The sequence below is a fragment of the Lontra canadensis genome, unplaced genomic scaffold (assembly GCF_010015895.1).
Source record: "Lontra canadensis isolate GAN:19392208 unplaced genomic scaffold, GSC_riverotter_1.0 scaffold7, whole genome shotgun sequence".
Lineage (NCBI taxonomy): Eukaryota > Metazoa > Chordata > Mammalia > Carnivora > Mustelidae > Lontra > Lontra canadensis.
In genome coordinates, this window is record NW_022631001.1 from 15,573,186 (window position 1) to 15,592,375 (window position 19,190).

The window sequence follows — 19,190 nt, forward strand, 5'->3', positions numbered from 1 at the left end:
CCTAAGCTATCCCAGGAACACTTCTCTCTCTATTCATCTCGCCAACTTCTTCTTGTTACCCTGTATCCTATATTGCTCTCACCATAGCACTTAAAATACTGAAATGTAGTAGTTTGTTTTTCTATCTTCCCTGTTGAATCATAAAGCTACTTCAGAATTGGCATTAGTCTTAAAGGATGGGTAAGGTTCTTAGACAAATGTAGAGTCTGGAGGTGGTTATTCAGGCAGAGGGACAGTCCTAGACTATGAACTTGAATGATGTTTGAAGAAACTGTTAATGATGTAGCAAGAGACAGGGCTGAGGAGGTGAGTCACAACCAGATTAGAGAAAGACCTGTTTATTGTGTAAAGGTCTGTGAGCTTTATCCAAAAAGGATTCAGTTTATGTCCCACAGAGCCCAATGAGTAGGCGCTGGCCTATAGAAAGCCTTTACATCAATTAGAAAAAGATACCCACTTCATCAGACCCAGGTCAGCACCAGGGCATTTAGCTTGGAGAGAGGGCTTGCCTTGGATTTCTTTCGGTACTCTCTAGCTCAGTCATATGCCATGCCCTCTTTCTGGATCCCTTGGAGCCCTTTGAGAAGTCACATATGAGGGCCTTCCACCAAGCTGCACTGTGACACCATACTCTCCCCAATTCAGAAATTACAGAAACTCTGCTTTTGTTTTATACAATTATACACTATATGGCTTCTGAGAAAGATTTCATTTGAAGAAAGAGCTTCTTGGATTTTTCAAAATCCTTGAAAATCTGTAGGCAGTGGAGAGCAATTAAAAGACTATTAAATAGAAGAATAAAGGAATCAGGTGTGTTTTTAATAATACCATCCTGACAATAAACTGAAAATGGATTATAGAGAGCAAAGTTGACATGAAGACTGGCAAGAGGTTGATCCCCACCCCCAGAATCCAGGTGATTAATAATAAGAGCCAGATCTTAGATAGGGTAAGTGAAGATAAAGGGAAGACCTTAAACAAACAAACAAAAAGTGACAGATTGGATGTGTGGTTGAGAAAGAAGCACTTTCCACTTTGGGTAATGGAATAATTTACCTTGAGAGAGAATAAAAAATAATGGAGAGAGTTGTTCATTGGGAAGAGATGAGGATAATTTGGCATTCCTCTCCATTTGAGATGCACTCCAGATTTTCATACAGAGATAGATGCCAGTATAAGCTGACCTTGAACTTAGATTTATAGAACACCAGAGCTAGAAGAGAATTTAACATCCCTGAATCCAACTTAACATTGGGGGTTGTTAAATAATGACCTATTTAACTGGAAAGGGGCAGAATCAGGATTAGAATTCACATCTGGTTATAACTCAGTATTCTTTCCAGAATACCACGTTCCTTGTGGTTCTCAACTTTTCACTGAAATTTTCAATATCATTAAGTCATATTTAATTAGTATGAGAAGATGTATAATTATGAAGTTCATATTATGTTGATTCCTATCAGCTTCTGGGATTGGAACAGGTTTGCGTAGAGAAAAACAAGAAATCAAATTCAACATTCTTAAATGTATTTCTTAATGTGTATACTCACTTTTAGGTTCTGTGGGGGCACCAAGTCTATCTATAGCTTTTTGGTGAGAATCTACCATGTATTTATACTTTACGCATTAGGCGCAATGGGGATTTGATTGATTAGGAAATAGTTTATGAAGCTATGGATTATGAACATGTCCTGGAATGAGGCTGCTTTTGATTAGGGCTTTGCAAGTCACCATGAAATAAAATGCAGAGATGGGAATGAGCTCATTATCTTCTCAGGACAATGATGATATGAATTAGCTAGAACAGGGGCTTGAGAGGGGTCAGATTTAGAGTCTCTTCAGTGATGTTTATTCATTTGTAAGTGACAACCTCGTGCCAGACATTGGTAATGCAAAGATAAACAGTTTTTATATGGGTTAAGTAACTCTTGATGAATGTTGAGGGAGAGGAAATGACGATAGAGTTGCTTTCAGAAGCCGAAGCTGGACTTGTGTGTCTGGATGGAGGGGAGTGGGGCGACTTAACCTGGCAGTCAGGAAAACCAGTTAGGAAGCTACTGCACTGACCCAGATGGGTGGTACCAGGACCTCATTCATGAAACTGACATACAATTCTGTCTGCAGAAAGAGTATTCATCTGAATGGGCTAAGTAATTCTCAGTCCTATGATCTTTTCCCTTTGAGATTCCCATTTCATGCCTCTTTTCCATGTTTACCCACTAAGTACCTGGCTCAAGATTTGCTGCTGGCCTCCCTGATTTTTCTGGGAAAGTGCCGAAAGACCAATCACTGATGCTGAAATAGCCAATTTCTTCCCCCATTGTGGAAAGCTGTGATCTTTCCCAGATGACAGCTGCAGAGAATCCTGCAAACATTTTATATAAGGGAAATGAAGTGGCAAATACAGAGAAACAGTACATTCACTGTAGGGGATGGCTTCTATGGATCATAAACCCGAGTTACTCTTACCCAGAGTTAGAGACACAAGACGAAGCCCTATTTTTAAAAGTATAGAATGAAGTGGCCACCGCTTGGTCTTTGCTAAAGGAAAAGAGTCAGGAAAAGAGCGACAGACAGGAAATGAGTGCTGGAAAATGGCTTGCATATTGCACAGTCTCACACATTGTGGCAGCCCAGGTCTCCTGGTCCAAATGCATTTAGAGACTTCATGATAATGAAAAGCTGTAACACTCAGGGAACTGGCTCTAGAGTCAGCTCAGGACTTTTATCACCATCAATTTGATCTACATAAGATTGAGTATTCCTGTTCGTTTTAGAATGAACCAGATATGAGCCAAGTGAGTGACTCTTCAATACATAGCACAATGATTTTCAGAGTATGGTCCCAGACCAGCATGGCCAACATTACCTAGAAATTTGTTAGAAATGTAAGCCCTCTCTCCTGCCCCGGACCTACTGAATTACAGACTCAAGAGTGGAGCCCAGCAATCTGTGGTTTACCGAGCTCTCCAAGTAACTAGCTCATGCTAAAGTTTAATAGCCCTTGATCTAGAATTTGTTATTTGCCTTGGGTTTACTGTTGGCCAGTATGATCCTTGACCCCATTGATGGTTACTCAGTAGTTGGGATTGGACCTTAAATAAGTCCCAAAATTATTTTTAACTGGAGAAATGTGGATAGTAGAGTGCATGAGATTTAAGACTATGTAGACATTAACTTACTGTCATTATAAACCTCTTTGTGTTTCAGTTTCTGTTGCAAAATATATAAGCATATCCATAAGCATAATATAAGTATAGTTCAGGGCTTTTATAAATACTGTATTTTTAGAAGTATAAGAGACCCACTGAAATTTGAATATAAGACAAACACAAGTACATTTAGTATGTGTCAGACATGTTATAGAATATAGTTATACTAAGAAAAGTGTTTGTTTTTCTGAATTATTATTAGTGTTTCTTTAAAGATTTTATTTATTTATTTATTTATTTATTTATCAGAGAAAGAGACAGAGCCCAAGCAGGGAGAGCAGCAGGCAGAAGGAGAAACAGGCCCCCTGCAAGGAGCAAGGAGCCTGATGTGGGACTCAATCTGAGGACCCTGGGATCATGACCTGAACCAAAGGCAGATGCTTAACTGACCAAGCCACCCAGGCACCCCTATTATTAGTGTTTTATTTGAAAGCCAAATTTAGCTTGATATTTTAAACTTTTTATTTGCTAAATCTGCTAACCCTATTAATATTACCCACTGACTTCCTTGCAGTGGGACATGGGACAAGCCAGTTGAGGTGAGGATGACTTCCCAGAAGACAAGACGAACTTAAGTATTAAAAAGAAAATAGGATATAGCTAAAGGAAATAATGCATGTGATCAGTTAAGCACTGATCACAAAGTCTGTCTATATTTGTTAGAAATTTTTGTTGTTTAGGCATTTGGGTGACTCAGTCAGTTAAGCATCTGCCTTCAACTCGAATCATGATCCCCAGGTCCTGGGATCTAGTTCCATATCAGTCTCCCTGCTCTGCAGCAGGGGGTAAAATTAAAGGGGAATTACATTACTCGTCATCAAATAGGAGCTACTGAAAGCCCTCTTTCTACATTTTTCTTCCTCCAAACCCCATTTATCTCATTTCTTCCTCTCTTTCTCATGGAAGATGTCAGAAACCCTTTCAGTATCCTGATTGTAGCGCTCTTCCTTTGTCTCCTTACTGTATCTTCTTTCTATAGTTACTTCTTATCTTTCTTAGGCAAATCACTTACCCCTTTTTCATAACTACAATGTTTTACCATTGTCTGGCGCTATACTGAGAACTTCACATACATTATCCTATCTGATCCATGCAGCAATCTTTTCCCTGTTTCCAGATGAAGAACTGAGACTGTGGGATGTCATGTAATTTATCCCAAGCCACACTGCTCTTAAGTTCTAGAGGGGGGCCAACATTCCATGTGGATGGGGCTGTGCCAGGGTTCCCAGGCCTACGTTCTTAGATTCTCAGCTCTGATATATGCCCATTTTAGGACCTGGCATGAAACCCAAAAGCAAAAATATGCTTTTTAAAACACCTGCAATCTCTGTGTCCACAAAGAACTAGAGCTGAAACTTTGTTATCTTTCCTTTCAGTTATTTTAAATGCATAATGAACAGGAATGTTTCTGTTGTAACACCAGCATTTGCTGCTCATTTATAGTGAATCAACGCTTTAAAAAATGTAGAAAATCACAAAGTTTATTTTCCAACAGAAAATACTTAATACCTATGCAAGAGTATATATTACTTGTTCTTTTAAATTGTGTCTTCAAAGTGGAACAAATAATTTGTCAGGTATTATTTGACTTTTCAGTGATACTGTATCATGTTCCATAATACTTACTTGTTTAATGCAAAATTTAGGTGTGATTCTATTGACATGTTAATGATAAAATGTCCTTTTTATTTCTGAGACATTTTCTGTAAGGAAAAAAAACAGAATTCTGAAGACAATGAGACAAGAAAAAGATTTAAATTAGGCTTTAATCTCTTGGATAGTTCCATTTCACAAAATGAATATTGTAGACTTATATTTGAAACAGCAAGCACTGGAAAATGAAACCGTCAACTTAGTTGCATGGCTGGAGGAGGAGATGTTTACATAAATGAATTTCTAATACATATCAAGAATGTGATAAAGGCTGTACTTTTTATTGGGACATAGTATTACTTGAGTCAGAAGCTAGTGATATATTTATATGTTTCAAAATGAATGTGGTGGTGACTTTACTCACAAAGGTTATCTACTAGTAGTGAAAGCAAATTAATTTTAAATAACTAAGAAAATAACTATGACCCTCTAGTCAGATGCTATTTCAAGTGAGTGCCCTACTTCAGCTTGATATTCTTTCCTCTATATTTGAGAATTTGAATATATAAACTCTGCCCCTCATCTCTCTCTTTCTTTCTTCTTCTTCTTTTTTTTTTTTTTTAATTTAAAATGATCCATTCTGAGGAACTCTGTATCAGCATAGGCTTTAGAAAAAGGCCAAGTCAGGCTGGAATCATGTCCCTGCCCTCAACACCACTGTGACCTTGTCAGTAAATTTCGTCATCTGTAGAATGAGAATCAGTGTTTCAGAAATGGGGGGGGCGGGTTAAGCGCCCGTGAATAAATGAAGTGGCTAAACCGATACGGCACATAACCAGCCCTCTTAAATTTTCCATTTCCATCCTGTTCACCTTCCAGTTCGTCCTTGAGCACAGCATCTTTGACTCATCTTTGATCAATAGCTACAGCTCTCGTATGTACTGTACTCTATAGTCCACACACACACACCCAGATGCATTGCCTGTCTGCTTACTCCTCTCATAAACTCTGGGCACACTTACTCTTTTTTCATGGGGGAGTGAGGTTCAAAGAGATGAAGTGACTTGACTGTGGTCACGCAGCTGGGACTCCAGTCCAAGTGTCCTGAAGGCTATTCCAGTGCTTTTTTCACTGCGCTGAAGTTGCCTATTTCCTCCACATGTTCAGGAAAAAAAACATGATTTAGGCTGTGATGTCCTCACCCCTGCAATTGACAATTAAGGATTCCACTGTATACAAAAGGAAAAATTTAGTACAGTTCGACTAGATACAGCATCCAGAATTTTTTTTTAAATGTCAGCCACTCCCTTCGATGGAAAGCAGTGTTTTAAGATACGATTAATATTCTGAGCATAGGGCGACAGTAAACACTATGTGTTTGCATTATCATGAGATGACAAAATTACCCACTCTCAAAGGACCAGCTGCTGCAGGGCGGCTGGCACCCGTGTTGCCTACGTTTTCAAAACTATTTTAATTGGTAATTTTCCATTTTTTTTTCCCTTTGGTCATTCAGAGAGGAAGTGTATGTGTAAACCTAATAAAGCCATAGCATGTGTTATGATGAAATGACATCATTGAATCTTAATATGTGAAATTCAGAAATTCAGAAACTTGAACCTAATCAGGGTTCTCATTGAGACAAGAGTGTCTATAACTAAGCTCCCCAAACAGGTATAGAGAAGTTATGGGGGAAAAAATGATAGAAAAATTCTTCCTATACTTTTTGTATAATATTTTCACTACCATGTTATAAGTTTGAATTGATGTGTACATGTATGTGAAACTGTTTGCAACATTTAGATGTATGTGATCTCTAAGAGGAGAGTGCCCAACTTTGGAAATTGTAAGACCTATCCAATTGGATATATGATTGGAAATAATATGACTGGAAGATCATATCCAATTTCTACCCAAATTTCTGACAGCTTTAGACAAAGAACTTGATCACTTGAAACAATTCTCATTTCTGTAATGTGGATAATGACTTATTCACAAGATTATGGAAAGGATCTAATAGTTAAAATTATAAATCAAAAATTTTTCACTGCTACCATTTATTAGGTGCTTAATGCATACCAGACTCCTTGCTAAAGATTTACATGTACATTATCTCATTTAATCTTCCCCATAAGTCTTTATTGTTGATGTTAGTATTGTATCTATTTATAGATGCGAACACAGAGGCTAAGAAGCTAATTATCAGTGTTTACCAACTTAGGAAATGGAAGGCCTGGTCATTGAACTTAGACTTATTATTTCATTCATTGTAAGGAGTGATTGTCTGAGCAAATCAGGCACTATTGGGAAGAAGGAAATGGGGAATGGAAGATGAAAAAGCAACCAATTATGTTCACTTTATCCTGTCCACTGTGTGGAAAATGCATTAAACGTTGACAAGAGAGGGTCCAGGGGAAGTAGGTAGAAGGCTGTAGAAATAATCCAGGTGGGAGGGGACATTAACGTCAACCAGGATGATAGCAGTGCAGATTAAGAAATGTGGACAGATTGCGGATAGACTGCAGGTAGAGATAAACATGTGGTAGTGGGATGAGGAAGTCAAGCAAGGGTAGCCCCTTATTTCTTACTCTGAGCAACATACTAAACTGAGATGGGCAATATTAGAGTGCATATTCAAAGTAAAGGAAGGAAATCTTTCTAGTCTCAAGTTTCATACATTTAACTATTATTAAAGTTTTTACTAATTATCATGAACATAAAAGAGATTTGAAGTCTATGGCTACATAAATATATATTACCTGGACAGTTTTATAGAAAAGTCAGATGATCCCTCCTGAAGAGAAAATGTCAAAAATTATGTTACCATAATTCTTGGTTTTCAAAGTAAATACCCAAGCCAAAGATTACCTGAAATTTTCTTTGAATTTTGTGAAATCTGAATCTGTAGTATTGTGATATGAATTTGAGGGGGAAAGGGAAAACAAAACAAAACAAAATACGGGAAGACAGTTTACCAGAAAGCTAACACATTTATTTTAGATGATTAGGTCATGTATATTTTTTCTTCTTTCTGCATGGTTACATTTTTCAGATTTTCTAAAATGACCATATATTACCTTTATAAGTAGCAAATTAAAAATTTAAGAAAATTCATCTATAAGGTTACATTTGTGATGTCTGTATAATCCATAGTAAGTTCTGAGAACCACTGCAATCATAACCCTCAGTCAGACCAGCTAGAAACAATTGAAATATGGGATGCGTAAGTGGCTCAGTCAGTAGAGTGGCTGCCTTGGGCTCAGGTCATGATCCTAGGGTCCTAGGATCAAGTCCCACATCAGGCTTCCTGCTCAGCAGGGAACCTGCTTCTCCCTCTGCCTCCCATACCCTCTGGTTGTGTTTTCTCTCTCTCTCTGACAAATAAATAAAACCTTTAAAAAAAAAATGATGTAACTGACAGCGGCCTCAAAATGTGCAGTCCTCTGAACTCACAGCGTGTACCACACGCTTCCTGTCCCAGGGAACCCAAGTGCAAGAGGGGCCTGACCGGTAGTGCAAGTCCATTTGGAAAGCCTGGGAAGGCTGCGGAGTTTAAGGTTTCCTTCGTTTGAATTGCTTCTTCCAAATAGAAACATTTTAAAATTGCTTGTACTCTTTGCTTCCTCGCCTCTTCAGGTTCACTAACAATGATAATATACTTTAAGAAATCTTCCCAGCCACCCTCACTTTTTCTTCTTTCCCTGTCTTCCAGGGTCAATGATTGTATCTTGCGGGTGAATGAGGTCGACGTGTCAGAGGTTTCCCACAGTAAAGCCGTGGAAGCTCTCAAAGAAGCGGGGTCTATCGTTCGCCTGTATGTGCGCAGAAGACGACCCATTCTGGAGACTGTTGTGGAGATCAAACTGTTCAAAGGACCTAAAGGTAATAAAACCATAAATGACTCACAATGAGACACCTGTGACAAACCATTTGGCCAAAATGGATATGCCATAATCCACCGACAGCGTACTCTCTTCTCTTAGTTTCTGACATTCAGTCCTCACCTAGAGATCCAAAATGGTGCAGTAGTGGTTTTACAGAGGTCAAGGAAATCAATACTCTAAATAGGAACTCACAGAAAGAAAAGGACAGATTTATATAGGAATGTCCTTATAAGCAGTGTTTTTATAAACCATTGGCATTTTCTATAAATTTTTAATTTTACTGTATCATTGTGACTTGGCTGGCACATACATTCCTTCTCATTTTTAAGATCTAAATGGTGAGTCCTCATCTAGTAAAACAGTAATATGAATGATAATAATTAAACTAGTCTATTTCAAAATAACAGTTATTTTATTTTTTTATAATACTGTTGTGATTTGTTTTGATTTGTAATACTTTCATGAGTTACACCCAAAAAGTACCACATAATATTTTATATTTGCTATAGTCAAAATAGAAAAAAAAGAATAGAAAAAATTTATTTTTTCTAAATTTTATTTATTTTTTTCTAAATGCAAATCTCTCTCTCTTTTTTTTTTTTAAGATTTTATTTATTTATTTGACAAAGGGAGAGAGACCACAAGTAGACAGAGAGGCAGGCGGGGAGAGGAGGGGAAGCAGGCTCCCTGCAGAGCAGAGAGCCCTTTATGCGGCTCAATCCCAGGACCCAGAGATCATAACCTGAGCTAAAGGCAGAGACGTAATGCACAGAGCCACCCCAGGCACCCCTAAATGCTCACAGATCTCTTGAGTAATTGCAGTTACTCTGGGGAGTCACACGAACAGTGAGATGAATTATTACACTAATTTTTAAGAACAGTCATTTGGGCTGTGCTCTTCAGAATGATGACATTTAATATTAGCTTAAAAGTATTTCAAATATTTTAAGAAAAATCCAATAATTGGCTTAACAGTTTTTCAAATATTTTTAGAAGATTATGACCAGATAGTTACTGTATTATTTGAGTAAATCATTTCTCTTTCCCTTAAAATCTACTTAATCTCTAATGTTAGATGGGATTAAAAAGGAAGTAAGTACACTGCCTTCTCTAGAAGTCTGTAGTGGCTGATATTTAAGATCTCAGACCCAGGAGTCAGACAGGACTGAGTTTAAAAGCTTGATTCAGCCACTTACCAGCAGAGTGATAGTGGTTGGACCAATCCCCTCATTATTAAATGGGGATCATAATGGTAGTATCTGTCCCACAGGGTTTATGAAAATTAAACATTTAACTAAATCTTGCTGGTTAAAAGTGTAGCCTCCAGAGCTGAAGTGCTACCTCTGCAGCATACTAGCCGTTTGACCTTGAGCAAATTGCTTAACCTCTCTGAGCCTTAATTTTCTCATCTAAAAATGCAGGTAATAATAGTAGTTGCCCCTAGAAATGTGAGGATTAGATGAGCCAATTCACTAAACTAATTAGAACAGTGGCTGGCCCTAATTGACTCCCAAACGAATATTACCTGTATGTACATGTTATTTGTAGTATGTTTTACTACAAATAGCTTCAAACTTTGCTACAATTGCTTGGTTATGTAATGAATATATACAAAGATGCCCCGTGAGCTAAATTCAAATGGATTAAAATCACATAATTAAATCTGGAGAAAAAAAAAAAAGAAGTAAAGCATTTGCATACCACAATGTCTGGTAGTATGAAAGGAAAGACTTTCTAACCTTTTCACATTTACTAAAACCCTATTTGCAAGGTGATCTAAAGATAAACAATTTGAGCATCACACGATTTCTATGAAAAATACATGCTATTTACAAATAGCAAGCAGGTATTTCTACAATTCAATTAATGGTGATTATTCAGCACCATCCTAAAGCGAATACCAGTTTGAAGCACTGGGCAAAGCATTAGCATCTATTAGCAGGCCTCCTGCTAGCTGAGCCACTAGCTAGCTCGCTGACCTCTAGCTGCTCAACAGAGCACTTCAAGGTTCTTGTGAATCCATAGCCAAAACTCCTTAATTTTAGCAGGAACAGTTTTGGGGGATCTTTGATGCCAGGGTCCCGTCTGACTGGTTTATTTCAGTCTTAACTGTTGTCTCCTTTGAGCAGAGGGTAGGACAGGAATTGCCATAGGACATAAAAAGGGGGAAGTGGGGACAGGTGAGTGTAATCCAACAAGAAAACCCTGGCAGTAACCCAAAAGTACATGGCAGACGACTGATAGCGTTGGTTTACTGAAGCATGAAGAACTAGGACATTATTAGAACTTAACCTCACCTCCCAGGAAGCAGGGAACTGCCATATCCCTAAAGAGGGGTGTGGGCCTGTTAGTCCTGTTGGGATTACATTGAGTCAATCATACATTTTTATACTGTCACCATCCAAAGGTCACTGATGGGGATTTGTTTTTCCATAAGTTTATTGACACACAAGGAAAGAAAAGGTGTTAGTTATTGTTTAAATTCCTAATGCATTTCCCAGTGCCTTAAACATGGGAAGTGCTGAATTAGTAAGTTGAATAATTAAATTAGATTCGGCACTAAATATGACGGTACCTTACAATATTAACTTTACTTAGCACCTCTTAATTCATAGATTTTGAATGGCAAGATATTTAAAATAAATTTCTTGGGATGCCTGGGTGGCTCAATCAGATAAGCATCTGCCTTCAGCTCAGGTCATGATCCCGGAGTCCTGGAATCAAGTCCCACATAGGGCTCTTTGCTCAGCGGGGAGCGTGCTTCTCCCTCTGCCTGCAGCTCCCCCTGCTTATGCTCGCTTGCTTTCTCTTTCTCTGGAAAACAAGCAAACAAACAAATAAGTAAATAAATAAAGTCTTTTAAAAAATTAAATAAATTTCTACCAATGTTTAGCTCCTACTGTGGAAACTGTCATGCACCCGGGGGGATAAAGATAATTCAGATGTGATTCTGATGGAAGAATCAGAAAGTTCTCATGGGCAAGAAAGACATAAAGTCAACTAACTTTAATGCAAGGCAAAATGATATCAGCTCTGTGATGGAATATGTGTCATGATTCATCTTGACCAGGAAAGCCAAAATGCTCCAGAATATTTAAAATTTTAGCATATGCTCACAGGTCCTTATGGACCCTTTGTTGAGGATGTGGGCATTCTCTATAGTCCATCAACTCTCTAGCCAACTGGGCTAACTAACCTCGATTATGCGCGTGCAATACAGAGCTAACTGGATGTCTTCATCAATTTAGTCCTTCAATGATTCAAGGAATATTAAGTATTTATTATGTTCCTGGCACAGAGGCTGACAATGGAGATTCATGGTAAAAGTAGAAATAGTTCTTGCTCAAGGAGATATTAGCCTAATGTAGAAAATACCCATGATGTGTATTGGGAAACATGCTAGCTAGAATGAGCATAAAAGATTATAAAGTGGCCAATCAAATAGAGGGTCAAAGAAGACTTATTTAAGAAAGTGCCACCTAAGCTAAACCTTGAAAGAAAAAGAAAAATAGAAGTAAGCTAGATAAAGGGTAGAGAAGAGCATCCAGACAGAAGTAAAAGCATGTGTGTATGAAGGCCCTAAAGTAGAAAATATCTAGATAAGGAAGTCCATTGTGACTGGTGTTTGATGAGAGGATAGTGAATGACATGAAATGATACTGTCATGGTAAGTGGTACCCAATCACCCAAAGGCTCGTTGACCACATTTAAAGATATGTTATTTTATTTCAAGATAAAGCAGCAAGAAGTTACTGCAGAATTTTCAGCATGGGAGTGAGATGATCAAAATAGTCATTTTCAGAAGATCATTTGGTTGCTGTGAAGAAAATTCATTGAAAGGGCATGAGTGGGAGCAGAGATCTATTAGGGGTTATTTGCAGAAGGTCAAGAAAAATGGATGGAGTCCAGCTAAATCTTATTTATTTATTTGTCAGAGAGAGAGAGAGAAAGAGCACAAGCAGGGGAGCTGCAGGCAGAGGGAGAAGCAGCTTCCTTGCTGAGCAAAGAGCCCTATGTAGGACTCGATCCCAAGACCCCAGGATCATGACCTGAGCCAAAGGTAGATGCTTAACTGACTGAGCCACCCAGGCATCTCTCAGAGATATAATTGATGCCACTTACTGATCTTGATGGGGACTATGTCCAAGGATAAGGCCCAGTTTTCTAATGGAGCAATTGAATGTGTTAGGATACCATCTATGAGACTGGGAAGACTGGGGAGGAGCCCCTGTGGGGAGATTAGGAATTCACTTTCCAACATGTTGAAAGACTGTGATGCATTTGAAAAGGGTTTCCAGGAGGCAGAACTGGAAGATATCTGTCTGCAATCCCCGTCAAGGTAATATTCTGAATTTACCCTGTATTTTGTCAAATATCTGGAATTGGGTAAATACTGAATATTGACTCTCTCTTCAAAAAATCTTTAATGTAAAGAGGGTGAATATGGCTATAGTAGCTATTTTGAACAGTTATAATAAATATAATCAGAATAAGAATCTATTTTTGTAGGTATTCTTAATGCCCAAACTATTTTTATTTTGGGATTCTTTTTGTTTTGTTTATTTATGGGTTTTTTTCTGGTTATATAGATGACAGTGTTAAGGGATCCTTGAAAAATAATTTGTGATAGAGTTAAATATATAGTTTTCTAATTCTATACCATTATGTTTATTCTATAATTGTATAAAATACTAATTCCAAAATGACCTTCAGTATATGTGATTCTATCTCTGTAGCAGTGCTGATCTTCCCAATATTCAACTAGAATTATCTGGCTGGTGATTTATGACCCCATATTTCACTAATAAATATTTGGGGAATAGCCACAAATAATTTAGAATGTCTTTCCTTAACAGTATGTAAAAATTTCCCTAATCTCACAGTTACAGATTTGGTCATTGCAAGCAGCTGGGGTGTCTGTCTGTGGACAGTTTAGAGGAAAAAAAAAAAGGGTAATCATGTATAGGAAGTAGCGTTTAGGCAAATTCATTTAAATTTTCCAAGTAACCAAAAATATACAAGGAAGAAAATCTGAAGTGGGCATGTGGTTCCCCAGGAAGTTGGTTTACAACAAAAGTCTTTCTAGTGACTTTCCTAAGAACACACTAAGTCATAATTTCTAAGAAGCTATATGATTAAACACATGCAGCGTTGTTCCTGTGGCCTGAGCCAAGGAAGCCAAAACCTATATAAGCAATGAGATGTCTTTTTAAAGATGTTCTTATTGCTTAAGGATTATACAACTAGGTTAGGGCCAAGCTCTACAACTGAAAAATGTTCAGGCCATAACTTTGTTAATATCCCAAAGTAGACTTGCTTGTGGCTTTATTTTAGCCAGTTTATTAAATCTGAAGTAGTGATAAAGTCCATCCAGCAAAACATTTCTACAATTCTTCATTATTTACAAAACGTATTTTAATATTTAAAATGTTTTAATTTTTTCACACTCTCACATATGTGTTGCACTTTCATAGGTCTGTAATAGTGCAAACTGAAAATGCTATGATGATTATTATTCCCAAATAAGTATAAAATACCCCAGCTATAAGAGTCATTACACTAATGGCTACTTATAATGTGTATACTTCAGTGATTGGAAAAGCCAGATATGTAGTGGAGAGGTTCCCGGGCATCTTTAAGTAGATGTGGGTCCCAAAACATGTGACTTAACCTCTCTTTGTCTCAACCTTCCTCATCTGCAAAATCGACAGGGCCTGATTATCTAATTTATAAGTTTATCTTCAGGATAGCAATTATAAATTTTAAGTACATATTTGTATTATTTTTAGTCTTTTTATTATCATAATTTGCTACAATTTGATTTTAAAAAGCAGCAAAGCCCATACTCATCCCAGTGCTTTCTTTTCTTTTTTTTTACTTTAAATTCATTTAGCCAAAATGTAGTACATTCTTAGTTTTTAGTATTGTGTTCAATGATTCATTAGTTGTGTATCGCACCCAGTGTTCATCACATCTCCAGTGCTTTAAAAGAGACTCTTCTAGTATTTTATGCAATCTGTTTTTTAGTATTATTTGTTGACTATTATTTGTTGACTATTTATTAAAATAAAAAGGTAATTAAAATGTGTTAATATTCAGCATTTCCAGATGAAGCAAATATATTTAGATATATACAAATATATACATATATATTTATATTTGCATGTTAACCCAGATTCCTTTAATTTAATTTTCTTTTTTCAGTGTTCCAAGGTTCATTGTTTATGCGCCACAAGCAGTGCTCCATGCAATCCGTACCCTCCTTAATACCCAGCACCAGAATCAGCCATCCCCCTACCATCCCCCTTTCTAAACTCTCAATTTGTTTCTCAGAGTCCACAGTCTCTCATGGTTCATCTACCTCTCTGATTTCCCCCAATTCACTTTTCCTTTACTTCTCCTAATGTCCTCCATGTTATTTCTTATGCTCCACAAGTAAGTGAAACCATATGATAATTGACTTTCTCTGCTTGACTTATTTCACTCAGCATAATCTCCTCCAGTCCCATCCATGTTGATACAAATGTTGGGTATTCATCCTTTCTGATGGAGGCATAATATTCCATTGTATATATGGACCTTATCTTTATCCACTTGTCTGTTGAAGGGCATCTTCGCTCTTCCCACAGTTTGGCTAATGTGGCCATTGCTGCTATGAACACTGTGGTACAGATGGCCCTTCTGTTCACTATGTCTGTATCTTTGGAGTAAATAGCCAGTAGTGCAATTGCAGGGTCCAGGGGTAACTCTATTTTTAATTTCTTAAGGAATTTCCACACTGTTTTCCAAAGTGGCTGTACCAACTTGTATTCCCACCAACACTGTAAGAGGGTTCCCCTTTCTCCACATCCTCTCCAACACACGTTGTTTACTGTCTTGTTAATTTTGGCCATTCTAACTGGTATAAGGTGGTATCTCACTGTGGTTTTGATTTGAATCTCACTGATGGCTAGCGATGATGAACATTTTTTCATGTGTCTGCTAGCCATTTGCATGTATTCTTTGGAGAAGTGTCTGTTCATGTCTTCTTCCTAGTTTTTGACATCATTATCTGTTTTGGGGGTGTTGAGTTTGAGGAGTTCTTTATAGATCTTGGATATCAGCCTTTTGTCTATAGTGTCATTTGTGAATATCTTCTCCCATTCCGTGGGTTGCCTATGTTTTGTTGACTGTTTCCTTTGCTGTGCAGAAGCTTTTGATCTTGATGAGGTCCCAAAAGTTCACTTTCACTTTTGTTTCCTTTGCCTTTGGAGACATGTCTTGAAAGAAGTTGCTGTGGCTGATGTCAAAGAGGTTACTGCCTATGTTCTCCTCTCGGATTTTGATAGATTCCTGCCTCACTCTGAGGTCTTTCATCCATTTTGAGTTTATCTTTGCATATGTTAGCCCAGATTTCTATATGCATATGCATACACACACACACACAAAACATATTAGCATTAGTATATATACATGCACATATATTGTATATGCAATTGAGTTCTCTCTGGCTCTAGTCAAATTTATTTCTAACAGCGTCTGAGTTATGATGTGACATATGAATCTGTTTCATGAAAATGTGCATATATGTTTATATGTATGTATTTTCCCCTAGTCTTCCTAGTATGGGCAAACATTTCAGTAGACTCCATGTGCAGAAATAGCTCCAAGCATGTTGAAAACTGACCTCATGATGTCCCCTTAGTACCACCTTCCACCACAGGTGCTTCACCACTGTAATTTCCTGCTCTGACCTCTCCAGTTCAGTTAAAGGTTATCCTAGCCACCAAATTAAAAAGCTCAGAGTCCTTTTATTTTTATTCTTTTCTCTTTCCTACTGCTTTTATTAAGTCAGGCATCATGTCCTTTGGAAGTTACCTCCACCACAACTAATCTTCTCTTTAAAATCTCCACTGCCGTTACTGTGAGGTCCATATCCACCATTACGTCTTGTCTGAGCTACTGCAACAGACCATTGCCAATCCCCCCTCCCTGCTTATATGCTCCTCCTTGATAAATTTTGCAAAAATCACAGCTCTGTGCATTGTTTTCCCCTGCTCAGAAGTCTCCAGGGATTCTTCATTGCAATTAGGTAAAAATCTAAATCTCTTGCCATGGCATTTCATGCCCCCTATGATCTCCCTCTCCTCCAGGGACAAAATTTCATCTCAGCCTTCCCTTCTGTCTTCTCTCCTTCATGCATCTTCTCTCCTTCATGCATCTCCACATCCAGGAGATGCCAAGCCGGTTCAGTTTTATCTCCTCACCGAACTGTCAGAGACTGATCAAATTAGAAGTAATCTTTCACATCTAAGGACTTCAGAAGTGCTTTATTGCTTTCTCTCTGCTCCTGCTTTTGTTACCTTGTGATCCAAGCAACCCATAGGGTGTAGGAAGGATAGATATCAGCAGCCTAAGTTAAGAAGATGAACAAGCTGCTAATTCTCACACTTAAGATACTGAGTTTATGATTTCTGCCCCGACCTGTGCAAATTAGAAGCATTTGATGAATGCTGAAAATACAAGCCCTAGATATAGTCTGTACCAGACTCTGAGCAGTAAGTGGAGGAGAGTCCAAGACAGATCATGACCATTACCACAGTAAGGAAAGCAGAAAAAGGAATGGCCAAGATGTAAGATGCATGATTTTATGGCCAGGAGTAAAACCCTTTGCATTGTCCCCCCTTTTTTAAAATTTTATTGTAACTATCTGTTCAAGAGATTGGGATGAAACAGTATTTGAAGCATCTAACACTTTGCTTAAAAGGCTGATTTATCAAAAACCAGTTTCCAAGTTATTGAGGATTTTTATTTTATTTTTTCTTAATAGCCTACTTGACAGATTTATTGTCCAGCTTAGTTAAAGATTAATGTGGCATATGTCTGGTATAATAGACAGAGGATTTCTCAGGTATCTAACTTGAATGAAGTTTATGACTTGTCTCTATCTGCATTCTCAATTTTTTTTTTTTCCTAATCTGTCCTTGTTCTGCCATCTACTCTTGTCTCTTCTCTCTCTGACGCTAATGGGACTGGAGTGAACCTCCTCAGAGTTGATGTGAGGCACTCATCTGACAGTTTTCAGAGATGGATCCTTGGTAAATTACTCTACAACTTGAATTTTGGCATCTAGGCCTAGAGCAAACAATAATGTTCTGTGAACATTTGAACATACTAAGAATTTAGTTGAAAATTAAATGTATCCTCCTTACACATACTGCAGAGATTGCCAGCCCCGAAACCATTGTTTTTATTCCCTCTGTCCATGGATAGCTTTGCTGATGGTGTTCTCTAACAAGCTGGGCTACTGTCTCCTGACCATGATAAGTCAGAAGTGTTTAGGAGAGCAAAGTTTTCAGATGTCCACAATTCAGCTGTTCATACCCAAGCAGTTCACCAGGTCCGTGGATCAAAACTGAACATGAAGATTATGCAACTGCTTTTATTACTGGCATCCAACCATGCACTCCATCGAGGGACATCACACATCCCCCCCCTTTCTTACCATGGGGTAAATTATAACATGTATTCATTTTGAATGTATATGCAGGTGTGTCCCTGAATGCAAGGCACAGCTTACTCTCTATTTAGGCCCATGTCCTGGGCTCTGAGTTCTAAGTGGCAGGTAGGCCTATCTGTGGTGAAGGACCGTTCTGAATAATGGTTTGATTCTTATAAGCACAAATGGCAAACTCAGCTGTTTGGCATGAGGTCTCAAAACAGAACATTTTCCTTTTAGTGCTAAAATTTTTCTGTCCTTTTGAATTACCAGAATTGTTCCCTTGAGTACACGGGGGAATTTGCTTGACTGCATGTGCAGTGAAACCTCTTATTGAAGGATAATATTCAGAGTCAAAAAGAAAATGCCTGTTTGTATTAAGCCAGAGAACCAGTCTTCTTGGAAATACATTGTGCCTCAGTCACCACTCCCTCTCCCCCAAAAGAATAAATTCTTTTTTTTAAATTGGACAAAGGACAACACATTGGATGAGTTCACCTTGCTCTGAGGAACTTTCTATAGAATTTCTTGAATACGTACACAGTTAGTCCTCGATTATTTCTGGGTAAAAGATGTATCTTTTGGATTGTGGGGCTCTTTCTCTGAGCTAGTATTTGGTCAGTCTTCATAAGGATATCCGTAAAAAGCTTTCTCCTGAAATCTTGCAGCAAGTTATTTGTTCATAAAAAACACACTACAGATGTGGCCACTGTAATCGCTCTGTTGTATACATTCTACATTATTGGAGAGTAAAACAACTGACAACATTTGCTAAATTGTTTTGGAAACTAAGGAATGAAGCCACTCCTCTCATTTGCCTTTCCAGGGTAACATGTGGCCATCGCTTCTTTCCTTAGTTTATTTCTTTGCTGTGTAGAGCTGGCTCATAACTTTTAATGGAATTTGTGATTAACGTCTCCTTAACAAATCTTTAAAGTCAAAATTATTTTACCATGAAAGCTTCGGATTGCAAGAATGCATTGTAGTAGGTAGGTGTAGCTTTTATTTTTTTTTGACATTTAT

The 19,190-nt window shown here is 37.8% G+C and overlaps 1 protein-coding gene across 24 annotated transcripts in view; it reads left to right on the forward strand.

The window, feature by feature from the left end:
* Nucleotides 1-19,190, forward strand: part of DLG2 (discs large MAGUK scaffold protein 2) — a 1,980,468-nt gene that overhangs the window by 1,431,797 nt on the left and 529,481 nt on the right. For all 24 annotated transcript variants that reach the window (XM_032852928.1, XM_032852923.1, XM_032852924.1 and 21 more), the window contains one exon: nucleotides 8,518-8,687. In XM_032852928.1, coding sequence (XP_032708819.1) covers nucleotides 8,518-8,687 — 170 coding nt within the window. The remainder of the gene's footprint in view (nucleotides 1-8,517; nucleotides 8,688-19,190) is intronic.